We start from the raw sequence: 22,253 nt of genomic DNA, 5'->3' as shown, positions 1-22,253 counted from the left end.
ATTATATTCCTAAGTCTTCTTGCCCAGCTCTGATTTCTGAGCCTCTGTGAACCACATGCATCTATTTAGAGGAACTTGAGATGGCCTGGAATTCTGAGATCCAGTTCTCCATTCAAGTCAAGTGTGCGCTGGAGACAAGTCTGACTCCTCTACCCCAGTAGAACCCACAGAACCTAAAGCTGAAGTGCTACATTTCCAAGAAAAGCTGCCCATGTGAGCCAGTCCTCCCCGGATGCCTGGAGAGTCCTGGCACCCAGAGTTCTAGTTTGCTTCATGTGTTTCCTCCTGCATGGCCAGTGTCTGCCTTAGACAAGGAATGTCTTCCTCGCCAGAGGCTAACACCTGGACCTGGAAGACTCATGTGGGTCTCCAGCAGTGGGTACAAGAAGCCCAGTACACATAGATCCCTTGCTGTGGAGCCTTGAATCACCTGACTAGCTGCTCCCTGCCAGTAGTTCTTTGTTTCTACAGAATCTTTGGCTGATGCTGAGCCTGTACCATAGTAGGGAGAAAGGTGGATGGGTGCAGGTGAAAGTTCATTTCCTGCCTTTTCCTCCCTAAGAGTAGTGTGTTGCAATGGTGTTTTGAGACACCAACCAGCACAGAAAAGGGCACTCTAAAATCAAACCAAATCAAATCACAAAACAAACATACAAAGAAACAAACAAAACTAAACTCTCTTCATTAGAGTTTTATTTGGGATATTAAACTCTTCTTTTCATTACAAGATCCCTAGGGGACTTGTGTATTATTCACACCTTTGTTTTAAAGTATATAAATCAGAGTATCAGATCACTGCCCAGGCTGATGCAGCACTCAGGTTATGGGGGGAGATTATTTTGGGAATGAGGAAGATGGGAAGAGGAAAGGGGGAAGGTGGGGCTTCCTGCCCAGCGAGAATCTAGGGAGGATGCTGGTGTTTTCGTCTGCCCAGCACCCATTCCTCCTCCTGGCAGTCCTTGGGGAACTTCCCTAACCCCTACCTCCCTCCTCCCTGTCCCATCCCCGCTCAAACTCCAAAGGCAGGCATAGGGTAGTAGAGTGTCTGGTCTTAGGCCTTAAAGACATAATTGGGAAGAAACATATGAATAGAGATTAGCAGAATTCTTAGACTGTTATCTAAGATTCATACAGGCCTTCCTTTACTTTAAAAGAAAATAATTGAAATACTTTATCTAGATGTAAATATTTGAGTGAAAGGGAACTCAGTAAATCGACTAGGATGATTACAGTGATTTCTCTCTATGTTAAAAAGATTGCAATGAAACTAGAACATACATTGGGCTATGGCTAAACAGGCGAAGTAGGGCAGAGAAATCCCAAGCATGCTTTTGGAACTAGCTGAATTAGCCAGGGGCGAGATAGGAGCAGGCATCATCTTCGTAGTTTTCTTCCTCTGGTCATTTTAACTGGCACTCATGAGTGGAAATATTACAGAAAAAAAAAATCATCTTTACAAATTAGTTGGAACCAAATTAATTCTGTAAAAGATCATTTCTGGGAGTAAACAGAAAGCATTGGTGAATAGCACCTAGTCTGAACACCCACGGTTTCCTTACTAGTTGTTTTTATTGCATTTATTTAGAGCCTTGGTGAACTCCCTTAGTTTGTCATCTAGAATGAACCAACACAATCAAATCATGATCCAATTCAGCATTCCTAAGAGCTCGCCATCCTCCAGGTGTGGTTCTGACAGCACCGAGTGCCGCTTACCTCATTCCTGTGCACCAAACCAAGCATTGCCCGGTGGTGTGGGGCAGTGGACAGCAAGAAACCAGGGCTTGGAAGACCTCTATGCTGACCCCAGTCTAGCCACTTACCAGCTTTATGACTCTGGAAAAGTCAGTTAATCTTCCTGAGCCTCAGTTTTCTCACTTGTAAAGTGGGGATAATAATATATGCTGCGTGCACCTCAGAGGGTTATGGGGAGGATCAACGCTAGAACACACGTAAATGCGTTTTGTAACCTGTGAATCATCATTTAAACATAAGATTCTCTTAATGCAACCATGATTGTGATAATGATTTGGGGAACTGTGTCATACTTGTGGCAGCTGAAGCCTCTGGGGTTGTGCACGTGACTTACTGGCAGGTGACTCACTCTTTTCTCACACTTGGTACGACGGATGTTTTGGAGATCCGCACGGGTCTTTCAATTGTGTCGAATTCCACGCCATTGGTGTCAAGCTAGGGTTCCAGCATTTTGAGATAATTTTGGATTGGGTTATGCCAATCCCTGTATTGTTTATCCTTCTAACTGTGTCATCTACACAGTTGATCTCCCTGTCTCCTCTATTTTTTCCAAGTTATAGATTGAAATGTTAACCAACATAGGGCCAAAGAAAGTCTTGCTCCTCTCTACTAGAGACCACTTTAAGGTTGGCTAGAAACACACAAAAGAGGCAGCAGTCACTCCTCTTTGCTGCCAATTGTTCAGCCGGTTATGTAAGCTGTGTCTTCCCTTCATGCCAATCTTCTTCTACTGCCTAACTATAGCCTTGTTCTCTTCAGATAGGCCTTGCTCTCTTCCCTGCTAAATTTACTTTTTCAAGTTTGTCAGTAACCTCTTGATCCCTAAGTCCAGAAGCCTATACTCTACTCCCTCCTGCTCCAGCTCTTTAAAAGCATTTGACAGCTCTTCCTCTGGAACATCTTCCTCCTTGGCTTCTCTTTGGTTTCTCAATGGCTGCCATTTTCTCTGCTGAGCTCCCTGATGGCACCCTCAGGCCTCCTTTGTAGGTCCTCTTCTGGCCTTAGGTACTAGAGAGCAGCATTTTTCAGCTTGGCACGATTCACTTTTCAAACTGGATAACTCTTTGTTGTGGGAGTTGTTTTGTGCATTGTGAGATGTTTAGCAGCATCCTTGGCTTCTACTCAATAGACACCAGTAGCACCCCTTCCCCTCAACCAAAAATGTCTCCAGACATTGTCAACTGCCTCCTGTGGGGGAAGAGAGGCAAAGTCGCCTTCCCTAGCCCCACCTTGAGAACCATTGCCACAGAGTAAACCAACTACTAACTTAACCAGGCCTCCAACTCCACCCCAGGCCTGGGCTCAGTTTACATCTGCAGTGAAACATGTTCATATTAGAATTTTGTTTGCAACTTTTAGGCCAGTTAATTGCCTAAATGACTCATAGCTTTGATATCCCTGGTCCCTGCCCCAAAGGTAAACCCAAAGATTCTCCCCTCTCCTTTGTTCTGTCTCCACACTGCCCAGTGCTACTTTGACTCTGACCTAGCTTCTGTGCTTCTCTTTCCTTCCAAGCCTTTCCTCTGTCCTCCTTTGAGCTCTTGTTCAAAGTAAAGAAACTTTGCCACCTCCTTAAGCTCTTTCCAGATGCTGCCTCCAGGTCCTAGTGTCCCCTTTCCAGTCCTCATGGCTGGAAACTGCTCACTGCCCCACACGCTGTGACGTGGATGGACATTCTTCACACTCCCTACTGTCAATTCCATGTCATGACTTTGCAATCCTTGATCAGTTTCCATTCCTTTGAATCTCATGTCATTTAGATAATTTATTTTTAAAACCATAGGTTTTGGCTGGCATTTCATTTTAATGAAATAGGATAGAGTAGAAAATAGATTTTATTGCAGATAATAAGGGTAAAGTGCTGTTTTGAGGAACTTGAGTTTCAGATATACACACACATACGTGCAAATGAGCACATGTCCTGAGTTGTGATATAAAAGGCATTTCTTTCTGTGGACTATGGTTTAAAAAGCTTGAAAATAAGTGATCTAGATAGATCTTTGGTTCCTTCTGACCCTCTGAACTTCTAACTTACTATAATTATTATCTGGCACTTTGCTTAAGTCTTCCTTTCCATTTCAAGTCCTCCTACCAGACTGTGTGGCAACTAAGTCCACAGGTCTGACAGGGTGAACACCCAAACCCCCAGTTCCTTGACCTCAACTCCAGTGACAGTCCTGCCTCTCATCTACTTCAACTATGAAATTATATCCCAGAAGCCCCTACCCTCAAAGTCATTTCTCCTGACCCTCACACATCTTTTAGCAGGCAGGGACTTGGATTGACACAAAGGTTTTATGTAGCCTGGGCTATGATCGGGTTTTGCTGTGGTGGTGTCTGGCGCTCTCATCTGGGAAGCCAGTTGTCTTTCCTTTCTGCAGAGGGAAGACCTGAGGAAAGAGCTGAAGGCCGCCTCTCCCAGAATTCAGGCCACATGCACTGTGGCTCGCAGTACCTGGGAAGCCCATGCCACCCGGGGTCTGCTTTGCTTCGTGCCTGCTCAGGGCTTCCTGCCACCTGCCATGGCCAGGCCAGGTCTTCCTGAATGACAGTTTCTGGAAGTCAGAGGTTCTTTCCTTCTATCCACACATAGATGACATTTTTTTTACGTTCTTGGATCTTCAGACACTGTCCAAGGGAGACTGGACAGGGGTCACTATTTAGGGGGTTATTTTCAGTGTCCTCTTAGAGGCATTTGCTTCTTGTCCCAAGAAGAGGTCCCTGCTTCCCCAAGAAACCATCTCTGGGGCTTGTGGTGCAGCAGCCCTCTTAGGGGTGCCTTGGTCCAGATATGAAGAATCTGTTCATAAGCCCAGTGTCTGCCTTAGAAGTTCCCTGTGTGGGTTAATAATATTAATGTATATTTCAAAGCTTCCAAAGCAAATACAGAAATTACATTCAATCTGTGACCCCAGATAACAGAGGCAATGACTCCCATTTCCTAAATAATAGAGACTCCTCAGCACAGTCTTTTCTTTTTTCTTTCTTCTTCTTTTTTTTTTTTTTTTAAATTTAATTTGATACAGGGTCTCACTCTGTTGCCCAGCTGGAGTATGGTGGTGCAATCACAGCTCACTGCAGCCTCGGCCTCCTGGGCTCAAGTGATCCTCCTGCCTCAGCTTCTCAAGTAGCTGGAACTAAAGGTGCACGCCACCATGCCCAGCTAAGTTTTCAAATGTTTTGTAGAGATGAGGTCTTGTCATGTTGCCCAGGTTGGTCTTGAACTCCTGGGCTCAAGCAATCCACCTGCCTAAGCCTCCCACAGTGCTAGGATTACAGGCGTGAGCCACTGCACTCAGCCAGCAGGGTCTCTGTTTGTGGCTCACCAAACGCTTTCTCAACTGCATCCCCTGTGATGATGTTCCGGGCATCTTACCCTCTGCACTGGCCGGCCGCACCTTCCTGAACATGTGCTGCCATTCCCTGCTGTCAGACCTTGCATGTGCTATTGCTTCAGCCTGGAAGGCCCCTTCTCCCTATTCCTCATCTCCCAATGTTCCCCTAAATGCCAGTTTCTTTGTGGCATGTTCTCTAGGCAACTCGATTAGGAGTCTCTGTTTCACACTCTCGCAGCATGCTGCTCTTCACCCTGTGCTCCTCTGATTCTACCTTGTGCTGTGATTAGTTACTATCAGGCCGTGTTCTCCCTAGATTGCCGGTTCCCACGGGCAGGTGTGTGGTTGTAGCTCAGCCCCTCCTCAAGCTGCATGCTGTAGGGGTAGGCTATCATCAGTGATGACTCAAGCTGCATTTCTCTAAAATAAAAGCAAGATGTTTCCAAATAACTATATTATTGAAATCTATCATTCAACTTAACAAATGGAAATTCTGCCTTTTTAGTCTTCTTTTCTTGCCAGACTTAAAATCACTAGGTTTAGCTATTGGTGGAGCCATGCAAACAAGACAGACCCTTGGAGCTGAGGGTCTGCTGAACGGCGTGGGTGAAGCCAGGGCTGAAGCCTGCACCAGGGTGTTCAGCTGTGGTTAACCAGCTGGGCACGCCCACGAATGCTGACTGACACCAGGCGAATTGTCCTCGGGGAAAATCTGGAAACGCTAGATGAAAGCTATAGTCCAGTAAATCCTTCTGCAATAAGGATTTAGCAAAAGTGTCTGGGTGGCCATGTAGAAAGAGAGCTGAGTTCAATGCAAAGCTTCTTTATAATTAGAACGTATCCTATTAACAAAAGATAATAGGGGTCCATCTTTTCTTCTGTCTGTTGCAGCAGCGTTTCTCACTACAGCGCTATGCACCACTGTCTCTTCAGTGCTTCCTGATTAGGAATGCACTACCCAAAGCGGCATAGAAAGGATTCAGGAAGTGCTGGGATTAAAACTCACAGTGCGGGGAATTTCTTCTGTAAAACTGCCTGGAGCCCCAGTGTCTCCTTTTTCACATTTATCCCACAATAGATGTGCTTTCTAAATAGAAGTCACCATAGAGACCCAGAGATACGTGTGGTCTCATCCCCACATGTTTTAGAACTTGGTAGGAAAAATCCGACACATCACGCATATATAATGATCCTATGAAGTATTAAGAGATACGCTGCAGAAGTACCGATACGATGCTCGAGGCGTTACTTCCAGGTTCCAGCTTTTTTATATTAATGTCCTTGCCTCTGCCCTCTCCTGTGTGAGACATTCATCTTTAAATTAAGTTGGGCTGTGAGAGCATCCCATGACTGACACATGGACCAAGATATTACCGCTGAAATACCATCAGTCATCAAAACCTCCCTAAGAATAATATAGTTTCAATCCAAGTCTCACAGCTACCTCACCTTCACCTTTCCCTAATAACTGCCATGACAATACTTTGGGTGACCGGAAAGAATTCCATCCCAAAGGATGGTCACTCAAAATCAAATAGCAAAGTATACTTTGCCCTCTTCAGCAGGTTTCCCCGAAGGCTGGCAGGAGCTCTGTACCTGGGGAGAGAGGTAATTTTCCCCCATTTCTCTATGCAGAAGCGCCGAAGCCCATTGCTCCCACGGAGGGCTGCGAAGCCTTCGTAGGGCACGCTGGATGTTCCCGTGACAAACTGCAGTAATCTCAGCCTCTGCTCATTATTGAAGCGCTCCACTGCGGCCCAGAACCAGCGGATCACAAGATGCCCATCGTGGTAACCTGCACGAGGCAAAGGGAGGGAGGAAGACAGGATGCGGAGAAAAGAGGAAGGGGTGAGGAGGGGGAGACAGATCAAACACATCAGGTATGATAGGAACGGAATCGCGGTTTTTGATCTGATTTCTCTCATGATGGCCTTTAGAGAGGTCTAAAACAATTTGTGCAACTAGGTCAAGTTTTAGAACAAGAGTAGATTCAGAAAATAGTCAATTTATAAAAGGACTTTATGTTCTGAGGGATGTTCTCAGAGATGTCTGCTTTCTATTTAAACAACTGGGACTCCACTTAAAATGCCCCTGCCTGATATAGGTGTAGATAAGGAATAGAATGGCCTGGTAGAGACCAAAGGGCCCATGAACACAATATTGCATCATGTTTCCTTTGTTCTGCTGTCTTAGCTCTTGGCAACCACATACCACGGGAGAGTCTAGGACTTACCAGTCCAGGCTGGAGGTGAACAGCCAGTTTGGTGAACAGGAGATCCCAGGCTCTCCCCTTGAGCAGCTGCTCTCAGGCCAGCCCTGGGTGGATACATGCTGGGCCCATGGATTAAGTATTGGGTCCCTCTCATAGTAAACGGGGGAGACCATGCTTGGCTATATCAATTAAATGATTTGCCATTGACTGCAAATGCAAGAGGCATTCAGAGAGAGAAGAAATTCATGTGTGCCAAGGTAGAAGCAAGGAAAGCTTCAGAAAGGAAGTGAAGCTACGAGCAGTGTGCGAAGGGCTTGTGCAAGTGGAGGGAAGGAGGAGGACATTCCTGGCAGGAAAAATAAAGAATAACAAGAATGAGGAGGAAATATGCAGGCAACTGTAAGCCATTGGAGTAGAGGCGTGTCTGGTGAAGGCAGGAAGGAATATTTCTGGGGGGTGTTATGGGGCTTTAACAGCCTGGCAGAGAATTTTTTTTGAGATAGAATCTCACTCTGTTGCCCGGGCTGGAGTGCAGTGGCACAATCTCGGCTCATTGCAACCTCTGCCTCCTGGGTTCAAGGGAACCTCCTATCTCAGCCTCTTGAGTAGCTGGTTCTACAGGCATATGCCACCACACCTGGCTAATTTTTGTATTTTTTTTACAGGTGGGGTTTCACCAGGCTGGTCTTGAACTTGTGAGTTCAAGCAATCTGCCTGCCTTCCAAAGTGCTGAGATTAAAGGCAGGAGCCACCATGCCCAGCAAGGCAGACAGCGGTTTTCATACTATACCAGTTTTATAATATAAGAGGCTTTGCGGGGCTGAGTGTACTGGGGACATGAGGGAGGCTGAGGTGATGCCCCTAGCTCACTCTCTACTGCACTGATGGATTTCTCTGTGGTATTTTAAATGAAGAGTTTTGAGGCTAACAAAACCCTTCAAATCTAGAAGTAATAAGGAACTTGTTTTGTGGGTAGGGAAGTGGCCCGATGAAAGCAATGTTTCAGGAAGACAGGTCTGGCAGTGTGCAAGGTGAGTAGTTAGGAGGGGTTAGACATTAGCTTTAGTGATGGCCACGGTTAGAACCGTGTTCTGGCAAACTAGGATCGAGGCAGAGAGGGCTCCAATTCTGCAGGAAATGAGACACCCTTCGCTGGAGGCACGCATGCCGCTCAGGAGCTGGGTCCTGGATGGAATGTTCTCTGTAAGCCTCTATACCAAGTTAGGCCAGAGACTCGACCAATATGAGGAGGATGTCACCTGAAGGAAAGTTCAGGTTGGGAGTTGGAGAAAGGCATGTACAAACTCCTGCTTTGTACTGAAGTAAGGCCAAGCTTTTCGTAGTCTTCAAAAAGTGATGAATTATTATTATTATTATTATTATTTTTTTGAGACGGAGTCTTGCTCTGTCGCCCAGGCTGGAGTGCAGTGGCCGGATCTCAGCTCACTGCAAACTCCGCCTCCCGGGTTTACGCCATTCTCCTTCCTCAGCCTCCCGAGTAGCTGCGACTACAGGCGCCCGCCACCTCGCCCGGCTAGTTTTTTGTATTTTTTTTTTTAGTAGAGACGGGGTTTCACCGTGTTAGCCAGGCTGGTCTCGATCTCCTGACCTCGTGATCCGCCCGTCTCGGCCTCCCAAAGTGCTGGGATTACAGGCTTGAGCCACCGCGCCCGGCCAAAAAGTGACGAATTATTTATACATGCAATGGAATGTTATTCGGCTATAAAAAGGAAAAAAATAATGAAACATGCTACGTACAACATGGATGAACTTCAAGTAGGTTAAGTCAAAGAAGCCAGACACAAAAGACCACATTTTGTATGATTCTATTTATATGACATATCCAGAATAGGCAAATCCATTGAGACAGAAGGCAGATTGATGGTTGCCAGGGGTTGGGGGAAGGGGGCGTAGGAGTGAGAGCAACTGCTTAATGGGTACAGGGTTTCCTTTTGGGGTGATGAAAATATTCTGCAAGTAGCTAGAGGTAATGGTTGCACAACACTATGAATGTACTAAATGCCACTGACTTGTTCGCTTTAGTCAATTTTATTTTACATCAATTTCACCTCAACAAAACAATCTTTTGGAAAGTGCCGAGTTCTATTTGTGATAAGTATATCATCACAGCTTCTGCCCACTCACCTCCCCGGTACTCGGTGTTATTCCGCCAGTCATTTAGGTCAATTTCCGCGGTGCCAGCTATCACCAGCTCCAGCTCCCTGGCATCAAACACGGACACCAGCCTCGAGTCTACAACCTGAAATGCAGGTTAGGCTTCAGTATCCAGGTCCAAACACGTGGAAAGGCTATGTTCATTATTATATTTATGTGGGTTAAACTGGGAAACTCACCATCACTGGCAATACTTTCTTTCAGTCTACAATCATTTTTAACTCAGAAATTATTGCTATGATCTGAATGTTTATATCCTTTTCCTTCCCCAAATTCATATGTTGAAATCTTTACCCCGGAGGGCATTGTATTAGGAGGTGGGGACTTTGGGGGGTGATTCGATCACCAGAGCTTCACGCTTTTATTAAACAGGCCCAAGAGATACCTCGTGTCCCTTCCTTCATGAAGACACAGGGAGAAGGTACCATCTATGAACCAGAGGGTGGCCCCTTAGCAGACACCAAATCTGCTGGTACCTTGATCTTGGACTTCCCAGACTCCAAAACTGTGAGAAATAAATGACTGTTGCTGTAAGTCACCCATCTCACAGTATTTTGTTACAGCAGCTCGAACAATGATCATTGACTTCAATATTTTAGAACACAAGCCTTCATAAGCAGGGAACAGAAAAAGAATCCCATGCTCCACCCCTAATGCTCCCTCTCAGAATGATTTTGTAAACAAATCTGACTCGACTTTCTGCAGTCACATTGAAATTTTCAAATAACATTGCATTTTAAAGGCAAAAAGTCCACATCACTTTGAAGGACTTAGTAGCTATTAGTATTACTGTTTCACTTAAAATGTAGTCTTTCACATGCAATTATGACTTATTTCCTAAAATTTAGCATTTGTATTAAAACGACTGCATTTTCCATCCCTTCTCAAACCAGGACCCTAAGATTAAGAGCCTCATGCTCACTGGACTGAGCTAACTGGGTGCAAATTTGTCTTTTCCTTCCCGTCTTCTCTCACTTCTTTCCTCCCTCCTTAGATATCTGGGAAGACTTGTTTTGTTAGGGTTCTGCATTCTGACTTTGCATCTCGGGTGAAATGTACCAGGCACAACTGAGGTCCTGTGGTGAAACCTCCTCTAATCAAACCAGAGGTGGACGAGACCATGGCCAGTGCACTACTCCATTCTGGCAGGGAAGGAGAGCCTTCCATGACCCAAGACGTGAGAAAACATTTATAGCCTCTGGTTTTTAAACTGGAGAAGTTCAAGGATGTCATAGGATGTCTAGCGGCCCTCCCTGTCTTCCTCATATACCACTCAGCATAGATTACGTGGCACAATGTGATGCTATAATGAAATAAAATCCTAGTGACAGTGGACAATACCCCCCAATGCCTTCTCTTCACTTATTTTTGTTTCGTTGAATGAAAGGAAACACCACCTGCACATATCGTGAAGAGATGCTAGATGTTTTCACATCTGGCACACCAGGGTCACATGCCAGTTGTCTGAAAGCATTTTTCACCAATAAGAGTTGAGTGTCCCAGAGAACTGTGACCCCTCAGCCCTCCACCCCAAGAAGGTCCTCAGCACTCCCTGGTGAGGAGCACTTGCTGAGCCCACTGCCCGCCTTGGCTCTCCCTGTCTGTTCTCACCACTTGAGCTGCTGCTCCCCCAGGGAGCCTGGAGGATGAGGCCCCATGAAGCAGCGCCCTGGCCACAGCTTGCCTTCCCCAGGCCACTGGGCCTCACCTCGTAGAAGCCGCGCACCAGCGCCTCGGTCTGCTGTACCACGCCGCGTTCCACCCGCCACTTCACCATGCGCTCGATGTACTCCTTCTTGTTCTTCTCCGTCACCTGTGTGTTGGCTCCTCCAGACTTCAACTCCCTTTCCGTGACCTTGTAGGAAAACAGAAATATTGCAATGCTTGTCAGTTCAGCTTATCTCTCAGGGAGATGCTTGTCAGTTCAGCTTATCTCTCAGGGAGGCACACCTGTATACCAAAAATCCTCTACAGGGCATTATTTGGCATTATTACCCCTGGAGTCTTTTTTCCTTTCTCAAGGTCACTAAAAAGGCTCTGGCTGTTCTAAGCAGTTTGGAACACAGTGGTGCAATCATAGCTTATTGCAGCCCTGCATTCCTGGGGGCAAGTGATCCTCCTGATGGGATCACAGAGGCACCACTCTGCCTGGTTATCTTCCTTCTTTCTTCTTTCTTCTTCTTCTTGGTTTTTTTTTTTTTTTTTTTTTGTTTTTTTTTTTTTTTTTTTTTGTAGAATGTGGTCTATGTTGCCCAGGCTAGTCTTGAACTCCTGGCCTTAAGTGATCCTCCCAACTCCGAAATATTGGGATTACAAGCGTGAGACACTGCACCTGACCTCTAAACAGATTGTTATGCACCTTGGAAGGGCTACAGTTTTCGTTTTATACAGAGGAAACAGGTTTCCTATACTCAAGAGGCATAATGGAAATGAAAGGAAAATGTGCTAGGTTGTCCCCAATGGTGAAGCTGAATGTCTCAATGCTACAATCACATACTTGATGCCCCCAAATCTCAATGACAGCAAATTCTTAACAGCCATCAGCTTCCACTCCCACAGCTGGCCAGAAGACAGTAGGCTTCTGGCAGAGGGTGGGGTATAACATTACACAGACAGGGCAGCCTGATCCTGGGAAGGGAACCAGAAGCACGTAGGCACACACAGCAAATGGCGCTGTCACTTGTGTGATAATGCATGTTTTGTTAGGACACGCTTGAGTCATCAGGGAAGGCTATGATCTGTGTGCCATCTTTCCACAGGCAAGAAGGTAGATAACATACTAGACATTAAAAAAAATCAAAATGTGTTCATGTGTAAAGGGGGTAATCTTCAGTCATCTTAAATTCACTTAAGTGTTCACTGAAATGCTCAATGCTGCAAGACAAATGAGGCATCACTGGATTTAGTTACTGGTTTAAAGAAAAAAATACTTGTATATTTGGCACTTGTGGACATACGTACCTAAACAAAACAGTCCATAAGTAATCTGATGGTTACCTTTTCTTTTATCACTTAGGTGATCAGTGCTAATTATAAAATATTGGTTAACAATAAAATACTTGTTACCACCCAGCATCCATATTCTTTGGGATGTCTGATTTTTAGCTGCCCAGTTAAAGACTTTATTTTCTAACCTCTTTCACAGCTAGGTGTGGCATGTAAGTAAATTCTGTCCAATGGGATGAAAGCAGAAGTGTTTGGCACTGTCAGGGGGCCTCCTTGAAGGGATGGGCTGTGTGTTCCTTTGTCCTGCTGCATTGAACACAGTCATGATGGTTGGGATGCTGTACTCATCTGGGCTAATGGTGCGGGGCGCCTATCCTAGTGATAGCAGTGGGGAGACCTGGAAGGAGCTTGATCCCTGAGGATTTTATCAAACAGCGCTTTTTTTGTTTTTGTTTTGAGACAGGGTCTCACTCTGTCACCCAGGCTGGAGGGCAGTGGTACAATCTTAGCTCTCTGCAAGCTCTCTCTCCCAGGCTCAAGTGATTCTCCCACCTCAGCCTCCCAACTAACTGGGACTACAGGCACATGCCACCACACCTGACTAATTTTTATTTTTAGTACAGACAGGATTTTGCCATGTTGATCAGATTGGTCTTGAGCTCCTGGCCTCAAGCGATCTACCCGCCTTGGCTTCCCAAAGTGCTAGGATTATAGGCATGAACCACCACACTCAGCCTAAACAGGGCTTTTATGTGAGAAAAAAAAAAGCTTCTATTAATTTCAACAGGGTCATTTTTGGCTTCTTCACTAGTAGCTGAATCTAATCCTAAAGCCTATGGTGTCTTTCACCTGCATCCCTCTGCTCTCCACTGTCTAACAACTTGACAAAAGAAGGGCTGCAATTCAATCTTCTAAAACCACTCATTGTTCTTGGTGACCTCCTTTTGAAGAGAAATGGGATAAACTTTAAACAGGTATACAGGTGACCCTTGAGCAATATGGATTTGAACTGCATGGGTCCACTTGTACATGGATTTTTTTCAATAAATATATTGGAAATTTTTTGGAGACTTACAACAATTTGAAAAAACTCGCAGATGGCCTGCATACCCAGAAAATTAATAGAAGCTTTTATAAAATGAAAAAAAGAGTTAGAAATGTCATGAGTCCATAAAATATATGTAGATAGTAGCCTATTTTTATCATTTACTAATACAAAATATACACAAATCTATTATTAAAAAGTTAAAATTTATGAAAACATACACACACAAACACTTAGAGCCTGTACATGGTGCCACTGGCAGTTGAGAGAAAAGCAAACTAACATAAAAATGCAGCATTAAATCACAACTGCATAAAATTAACGTAGTACATACTGTACTATTGTAATAATTTTGTAGCCACCTCCTGTTGTTTTTGCGATGAGCTCAAGTGTTGCTGATGAAGAGCCTCTCTCCAGTAAACTGTGTATCACAGTAAAAAGTGATCTCTCTTGTTTACTGCATATTTTCCACTGTGTTTAAGTGCAATACCGTGAACTTTGAATAACATCATGGGACCCACACGAAGGGCCACTAATGATGCTGGAAGTAATCCCAAGAAGGAGAGAAAAATCATGATATTACAAGGGAAAATTGAATTGCTTGATAGGCACCATAGATTGAGGTCTGCAGATGTGGTTTCCTATCTTTTCAAAACAAATGAATCCAGCATAGGGGCCATTGTAAAAAAAGAAAAGGAAATTCATGAAGCCATCACTGCAGCTATGCCAGCAGGTGTGAAAACCTGGCACTTTTTGTGGAATACCTTTTTATATCATATTGAAAATACAGTTTTTTTTTTTTCTCTGAGACAGAGTCTCGCTCTGTTGCCAGGCTGGAATGCAGTGGTGCAATCCCAGCTCGCTGCAATCTCTGCCTCCTGGGTTCAAGTGATTCTCCTGCCTCAGCCTCCGAGTAGCTGAGATTACAGGCACGTGTCACCATGCCCAGCTAATTTTTGTATTTTTAGTAGAGATGGGGTTTCACTATGTTTGCCAGGATGGTATTGAAATCTTGACCTTGTGATCCACCTGCTTTGGCATCCCAAAGTGCTAGGATTACAGGCATGAGCCACTGTGCTCGGCCAAAAACACAGCTTTTATGTGAGTGCAGTATTGCTAGAACAATGGCATACCTATAGACTCTAATATGATTCCAGAAAAAGGAAAGTCATTATATGATAACTCAAAGCAAAAGGAAGGTGAAGGATCTAAAGTTGGAAAATTTAATGCCAGCAAAGGATGGTTTGATAATTTTAGAAACAGGTTTGGCTGAAAAAAATGTCAAGATAAGAAGAGAAGCAGCTCGTGCTGACCAAGAGGCAGCAGACGAATTCCCAGACACCATTAAGAAAATCACTGAGGAGAAAAGATACCTGCCTGTACAGGTTTTTAATGCAGGTGAAAGTGCCCTGTTCTGGAAAAAAAGCACCACAAAGGACCTTTATTAGTAAGGAAGACAAGTAAGAACCAGGATTTAGGGCAGGAAGTGATAGGCTAACTCTACTGTTTTGTGCAAACACATTTGGATTCATGATTAGGATTGCCCTTATCCATTAAAGCTTTAACCCCCGAGCCTTGAAGAGAAAAGATAACACCAGCTGACAACAAGAAGGCCTGGATAATGAGAACGTCTCTTCTGGATTGGTTCTGTCAGTGCTTTGTTCCCGAAGTTAGGAAGTACCTTGCCAATAAGGGACTGCCTTTTAAAGTTTTTTTGATATTGGACAGTGCCCTTGGCCACCCAGAACCCCCTGAGTTCAACACCAAGGCATCAAAGTGGTCTACTTGCCCCCCAAAACAACATCTCTAATTCAGCCTTTAGATCAAGAGTCATAGGACCTTTAAGTCTCATTACACAGGGCACTCTATGGAAAGGATGTCAACATTATGGATGACTTCAATAGAGAGAGCATTGTGAAATTCTGGAAAAGTTATGCCACTGAAGATGTTATAGAAAAAGCCATGAAAGTCATCAAGCCCCAAACAATAAATTTCTGCTGGAGAAAACTGTGTCCACATGTTATGCATAACCTCCCAGGATTTATGACAGAGTCAATCAAGGAAATCATGAAAGAGACTGTAGATACAGAAAAAAAAAAAAAAAGTTGAGGGTAAAGGGTTTCAAGATATGGATCTTGGAGAAATTCAAGAGCTGATAGACACCATGCCAGAGGAACTAAAAGAAGATGACTTGACGGGGATGAGTGCTTCTGAACCAGTGCCAGGTGACGAGGAAGAAGATCTAGAAGAAGCAGTGCCAGAAAACAAATCGATGTTAGACAATCTGGCAGAAGGGTTCTGATTGGTTAAGACTGCTTTTGACTTCTTTTATGATAATGAACCTTTCTAGATATGGGCACTGAAACTAAAGCAAAGGATTGGTAGAAGAAGGATTGGTACTATATAGACACATTTTTAGAGAAACGAAAATGCAAAAATGACAGAAATTACAATGTATTTTCATAAAGTTACACCCAGTGTGCCTGCCTCTCCTGCCCCCTCTTTCACCTCTTCCACCCCTGAGACAGTAAGACCAAACCCTCATTTCCTGCTCCTCTTCAGCCTATTCAAAGTGAAGACAACCTTTATGATGATCCACTTCCATTCAATGAATAGAAAATATATTTTTTCTTCCTTATCATGTTCTTAATAACATTCTCTTTTCTCTGGCATTCCTTATTGTAAGAAGACAGTTTATAATAGCTATAACCTATAAAATATTTGTTAATTGACCATTTTTGTTATTAATAAGACTTCTAGTCAACAGTAGGCTACAAGTATTTAAGTTTTTGGAGAATCAAAAGTTATACATGAATTTTCAACTCTCCAGGAGTCAGCGCCCTAACCCTTGCATTTTGAAGGGTCAACTGTACATTATTCTAGATCTACAACACATCCTTATTTTTATCATTGGGAACATTTAAGCTTTTTTTCTAAGTTGTCGAGTTCCTACACTTTACACTAGAGGATTGTTCTTTTGTATCTTCACCTTTATTTGTTCCTCTAATTTTATGCATTCAGTTATTTGTAGTTGACTTTGTTTTCTTGAATATATAGTATATGACCATGGAATAAAATTCAAGTGGTATAGAAGGCCATAAAATGAAAAGTAAGTTTTTATCCCACTTAACCTCCCAGCCATGCATTCTCCCTTTCTGGAAACAGTCATCTCTACTTCCCTTCCAGGGAGATTCTATGCATATGCTGGGGAATGTATAGATTTCAATTTAAAAAATTTTTAGAGATGGGGTCTTGCTATGTTGCCCAGGCTGGTCTTGAACTCCTGCCTTCAAGAGATCCTCCCACCTCCACCTCCCACGGTGCTGGGATTACAGGCGTGAGTCACTGTGCCTGACCAATATAAACTCTTTTTCCCTGTAAACAGTAGTGTGTTTTACACACTGTTCTTCACTGTCTTTTTTTTTTAAAATATATCTTAGAAATTTTTCATGACAATTTAGACCTGTGTTTTTCTTTCTTAATTGTTGTTAGTGTACCTGTTTATTGCTCATGATTATATGTGAATTTAGGGGCTGAGGTGTCCTCTTGCTTTTTAATAACCCCACATGATTTCACCACTCCACTTAGTAAATGTGTCATTTATTTAACCAGTGCTCTACTGCTGGACATTTAGACTGTTACAGATATTTTTCAACTATCAACAAGGCTGTGATGAAGATCCTAATATATTAGTAATTTCAATTAGGTGTTAATGTATCGGTAGGACAAATTTCTAGACGTGTGCTGAGTCAAAGGCATGTGATTTAAAATATGAACTGATATCACCAAAGAGCCTTTCACAGAGAGTGAATCAAACTTCCACCTACAATGGACAGGAGGGTCTGTTTCTCTACACCCTCCCAAAATACTGCTACATTTCTAATTCTTGATATTCTAATAAGGGAAAATGGTATCTCACTATAGCATTAATTTACTTTTAAAAATTGTAAATGAGATTATCTCCTCGTCTTTCCTTTTCTGGGAACTATCTATTTATATTCTTTGTGACTTTTCTATTAGGTTGTTGACTGATAATTTCATATTGATCTGTGGGATCTCTGATATTGAAAGAAATAGTCTTTATGTTATGTATTAAACATTATGTCGCTTTCAGTTTGCCATGCAGAAATTTAAAAATAATATTTGACTATGTCAGATGACTTTTATGACTTTGAGAGTTTGTGCCATATCTGTATCAGCATTCTTTAGTGCAAGATTAAAGATAAAAATTATCTCTTTTTTCCTTTTTTTTTAAATTTAAATTTTTACAGTCAGGTTTCTGATCCAGCTGGAATTTATTTAGTGTAATGAGTTAGGTTAGGAATCTAACTTAAAACTTTTACAGATGGCTACCCAGTTGTCTTAATACAATTGTGTGTATTTTACAAATTTACGCTCTACAATTAGGCATATGTGAAAGATGGGCTAAAAGTAGTCATGCACAGAGAACAGTGTATTTTGCCTGTTCAATGAGTACGTGGCAGGAAAGTTAAATGAGTAGCTTTTTTTATTTTTTATTTTTTTTGAGATGCAGTTTTGCTCTTGTCACCTAGGCTGGAGTGCAATGACGTGATCTAGGCTCACTGTAACTGCCACCTCCCAGGTTCAAAAGATTCTCCTGTCTCAGCCTCCCAAGTAGCTGGGATTACAGGTGTCCGCCACCATGCCCAGCTAATTTTTGTATTTTTCATAGAGATGGGGTTTCACTGTGTTGGCCAGGCTGTTCTCGAACTCCTGACCTCAGGTAATCTGCCCACTTCAGCCTCCCAAAGTGCTGGCATTACAGGCATGAGCCACTGTGCCCAGCCATGAGTAGCATATTCTTGAACATATTTAAATGTGCTCTCCAGAGTTGTAGAAAGAAATATTTTTTTTCCTCAAGTATGTAACAGCATTCTTCAGAGGCATGTTTTTACAGAGGAAATACAGCAGAATGTTGATGTTTCCAGGACCTATCCAAGATTCTTGACTGGGATGTGGGTGCTCGGTGGCCTGCAGCATTCATTCATTCTCATGCAGCGACCCAGTGCACTGTCCACATTGATGGGAGGCACCTCTGAAGCATTCTGACTTAACTATCACAACAACTCTGTTACGAATTACCATATGTCACGGGCTTTACATCCAGAAAATGAGGTTCGCCAAACCTTGTTTGTTAAATCTACTCAGGCTATGGTTATTTTTTGTTAAAACTGTAGGCCATTTGATCAGAAGATTTGATGTTATATAAATGCTAGTAGAAAGCAAATGGGAAACTTTATCTTATTATTTAGTGTTGAGATATATGTATTTTGGAGGAGTAGCTATCTGGATGTGATAGAATCATTTCTGTAATGGCACAGATAACAGAAATATCTGATACATGTATGGCGTACTTCACAAAAATGCTTTCTGATCCATTATCATATCTGATTTTCAAAGAACTACATAAAGTAGATCCATGTCATAACAAGAAAAAGAAGAAAGAGGACACGGGCAGATTTATTAAAGGAAGTGGTTCCCAAGGAATTGGTTTGAATGAATGAGATCCCATATTTGCTAATTTAAAAATGAAATCCCATTACCGCACGATCTAGCAATCCCACTTCTGTGTATATATCCAAAAGAATTGATATATACAGCAGGGACTTGAACAGATATTTGTACACTCACGTTCATAGCAGCATGATTCACCATAGCCAAAATGTGGAAAAAACCCAGGTGTTCATCAACAGACAAATGGATGAATGGATAAACAAAATATGGCATATATGTATATATATTTGTTTATATATATATAATATATACACATTATGAAATATTTTTCCGCTTTAAAAAGGAAGGAATATTTTATATATATAAAGGAAGAATACTATGTATATTTGTATATGTATGTGTGTATACATATATATCTATATAATGAAATATTATTTAGCCTTAAAAAGGAAGGAAATTTGGACACATGCTACAACACGGATGAGCCTTGAGGACATTACGCTAAGTGAAATAAGTCAGCCACAAAAAGACAAATATTGTATAATTCCACTTATATGAAGTATCTAGAGTAGTCAGATTCATAGAAACAGAAAATAGAATGGTAGTTGCCAGGAGTTGTGGGTAGGAGAAATGGAAAGTTATTGTTTAATGAGTAGAGTTTCTATTTTGCAAGATGAAAAAGTTCTGGAGATTGGATGCCCAACAATGTGGATAGACTGAAGCACTGAAGTCTACACTTAAAAGTGATTAAGATGATAAATTTCATGCTATGTGTATTTTCCATAGTAAAAAACAAAATCCCTTTTCCAAGCTCTATATCACACAAACCTGTCCAAAAACCTCTTCATTAACGGTGAAAGTGAGGTCTAGGATGTCTGTGATGTTGTTGTCCTTCATCCACTGCAAGCTCTGGTGGAATTCCTCATCCAAATATTCCAGGTCACTCAAATCACAGGGCCTGGGTGAATTCAGTGAGAAAGGCAAACAGAATTACTGAACAAATGGCTACCCAGACCTCACTTCAAAATGTAGTTATATCATTCCTGGCTAAAACGTCCAGACTTATCCTAACAATTTGATACTTTTGAATACACTAATGAATCAGATCATTCAGTCATTTCAGTTCATTCAAATGATTTTCCTTTGAAAAGAAAATGTGAAATTGTTTACAATAACAAACACGAAATAATTATTGACTCATGGACTCTGCATGAAAATTGGAGAAAACTATCATTTTAAAACAACTACATTATAAACTGATCAGTTCTACTTAACAGTTTAATGCAATGTTTGTAATATTATTATAATTTTTTTATAAAATGATTCATCTCCATGATAAGACATTCTGATAATAGAATCTTCCCCTACAACAACAACAACAACAACAAAATCCCCAAATGCCTTTTTATTGTGCTAAAGAATGTATATGATATCTAAGCACTCAGAACAGGAAGCCACCATAGCCCTAACAGGAATGGTTAGGGCAAAACAGGGACAAAAGGGTCAGTGGCACCAGAGAGGTCGGTGTCGTTGCCCTGCAGACAGGGCTGGGGTGGAAGCGTGGTCTGCAAAGCACTTACAGTCTCAGGAGTGCCTTGTAGAAGGGCCTCGTGAAGAAAGCGTCAAGAAGGTACTGATGGATGAGAGCCAGGCCCAGGATGCGACCGCTAAACCTGAACCTGGAACACAGACAAGGCAGAGAAATGGATAAGTGGAAATTTACATTATTAAATATTTTAGTTTGCACTTTTATCTGTTGTGTTTCTTTTGAGTATTCATCTCAAGTTGCTTAAGGAATCTTCTCATTGATGACGCAAGGAGGTGCCTGTTCTCCTCCTCCTTATGCTTTACCATGAACAATGCCTGTGTGCTTGCTAGGTACTAAAGGAAGCCTCCTCTCCCCACCACGCAGCAGACTCGAGTCATTTTTTCAGAACCTTTTTCAGACCTGGGAGAATGAGGACCCAAGAAGAGGAAAGCACTGGGAAGGGGAATTCAGGAATCTTAGATAAAACGCCCACGCTGAACTGGAGGAGGACCTGGATCCAGTGACACAGAGGGCTTTCTGGATGTGCGTCCTTACCCATTCAAACATTTTATCTACATTACCTAAGGTCCTTGCTTGAGTATGGAGCCCATATGGCAGTTGTGCTTGCAGACAGTGGGGAAGAGTTACATAGAATCCCAACATGGTAAGAGATAAGCTGAATGAGCATCACTCTTCAAAATTGCCAGCCACATAAAAGACAGAATGAGGTCACTGCTAGGAAGAACTGGCTATACAGATCTGGCCACCTCCAGATGTAAGTGCCTTTACTGATTTAAATCCTTGTCGGAGCATTGACTTCCTGAGCATTTTGCAAGTAACCTGCTTAGCAAAATGCTGAGGCTACCTGGGCTTGATTCCATTGTTGCCTGCTCCTAAACCAGCTTCTTGCCTGCCTGGTCTAGCACCCTATGCTTTCCCCACCATGTGGGCCTTGCCTATCTCTGACACCTACTTTCATAACTGGAGTCTCCCTGGTGTCCACTCTAAGTAGGTTCTCACCTAATCAGGGATTTAGTTGTGAATTTTCTCCGATCCTCCCTGTCAGAATTTCCAACTAATCTATCTCCAATGCCTTTTATGTGGGTCTTTTTAGACTCACGGGGTTTCCTACTCTATAGCTGCTATAAAGATGGTAAAATGAACAGAATATCTGATTCCATAGAATACATATATTTATAAAAACACTTCAAATTGGTATGTTTGAAGTAGTTGATTCTTTTTCCGTGAAATAACATGCTAGTGTTATTGACTCTGAAGAGACCAGAGGCAAACAAAACCTCAGTGAAAGTGCTATGGGGCACTATGGATAGGGGGCTTCTGGGACAATGGGTCGTTGGGCTTGGGTACCCCACCAGTGCTTCATTCCTGGGTGCCCTTTCCTGACCACCCCAATAACTGACCGGTCCCCAAGACAGTAACCACATCCTGTGTATAAAAACAGTTATTTTCTACCCCAATAGAAGATTGGCTCACCTACTCCAAACAGACTCTAGGGCATTGTAACCCATGCTTCTAACATGATAGTAGGGTTGTGGCCATCTAGGTAGAGATGACCGAGATGATCCAAACCAGGAAAAGACTAAAGGTCAGCACAGAAGTGATGGGCCCGTGGCTTCCCCACTTAGAGGTGGCCCCTGAGGGTCCAGTAAAGAGAGCTGGGAATCATAGCAGGGAGCAAATATATGCAGATATGGAATAAATGATAACATTAAATGAGATTACTATTTTCAGCTTAGTGCTAAAAAACTGAATATCTCAATGAAT

General features: G+C 42.7%; 1 protein-coding gene across 1 annotated transcript in view; it reads right to left on the bottom strand.

Annotated features, from left to right (window-relative positions):
• Positions 1-22,253, bottom strand: part of HECW1 (HECT, C2 and WW domain containing E3 ubiquitin protein ligase 1) — a gene marked incomplete at its 5' end in the record, with an annotated part of 255,628 nt that overhangs the window by 1,864 nt on the left and 231,511 nt on the right. Inside the window, 5 exons of the mRNA XM_011983285.1 lie at positions 6,684-6,882; positions 9,445-9,559; positions 11,183-11,329; positions 19,769-19,898; positions 20,521-20,619. Coding sequence (XP_011838675.1) covers positions 6,684-6,882; positions 9,445-9,559; positions 11,183-11,329; positions 19,769-19,898; positions 20,521-20,619 — 690 coding nt within the window. The remainder of the gene's footprint in view (positions 1-6,683; positions 6,883-9,444; positions 9,560-11,182; positions 11,330-19,768; positions 19,899-20,520; positions 20,620-22,253) is intronic.

Source organism: Mandrillus leucophaeus, unplaced genomic scaffold, assembly GCF_000951045.1.
Source record: "Mandrillus leucophaeus isolate KB7577 unplaced genomic scaffold, Mleu.le_1.0 Scaffold248, whole genome shotgun sequence".
Classification (NCBI taxonomy): Eukaryota; Metazoa; Chordata; class Mammalia; order Primates; family Cercopithecidae; genus Mandrillus; species Mandrillus leucophaeus.
Note: the sequence above shows the minus strand (reverse complement) of the source record. Positions and strands in the feature narration are given on the sequence as shown.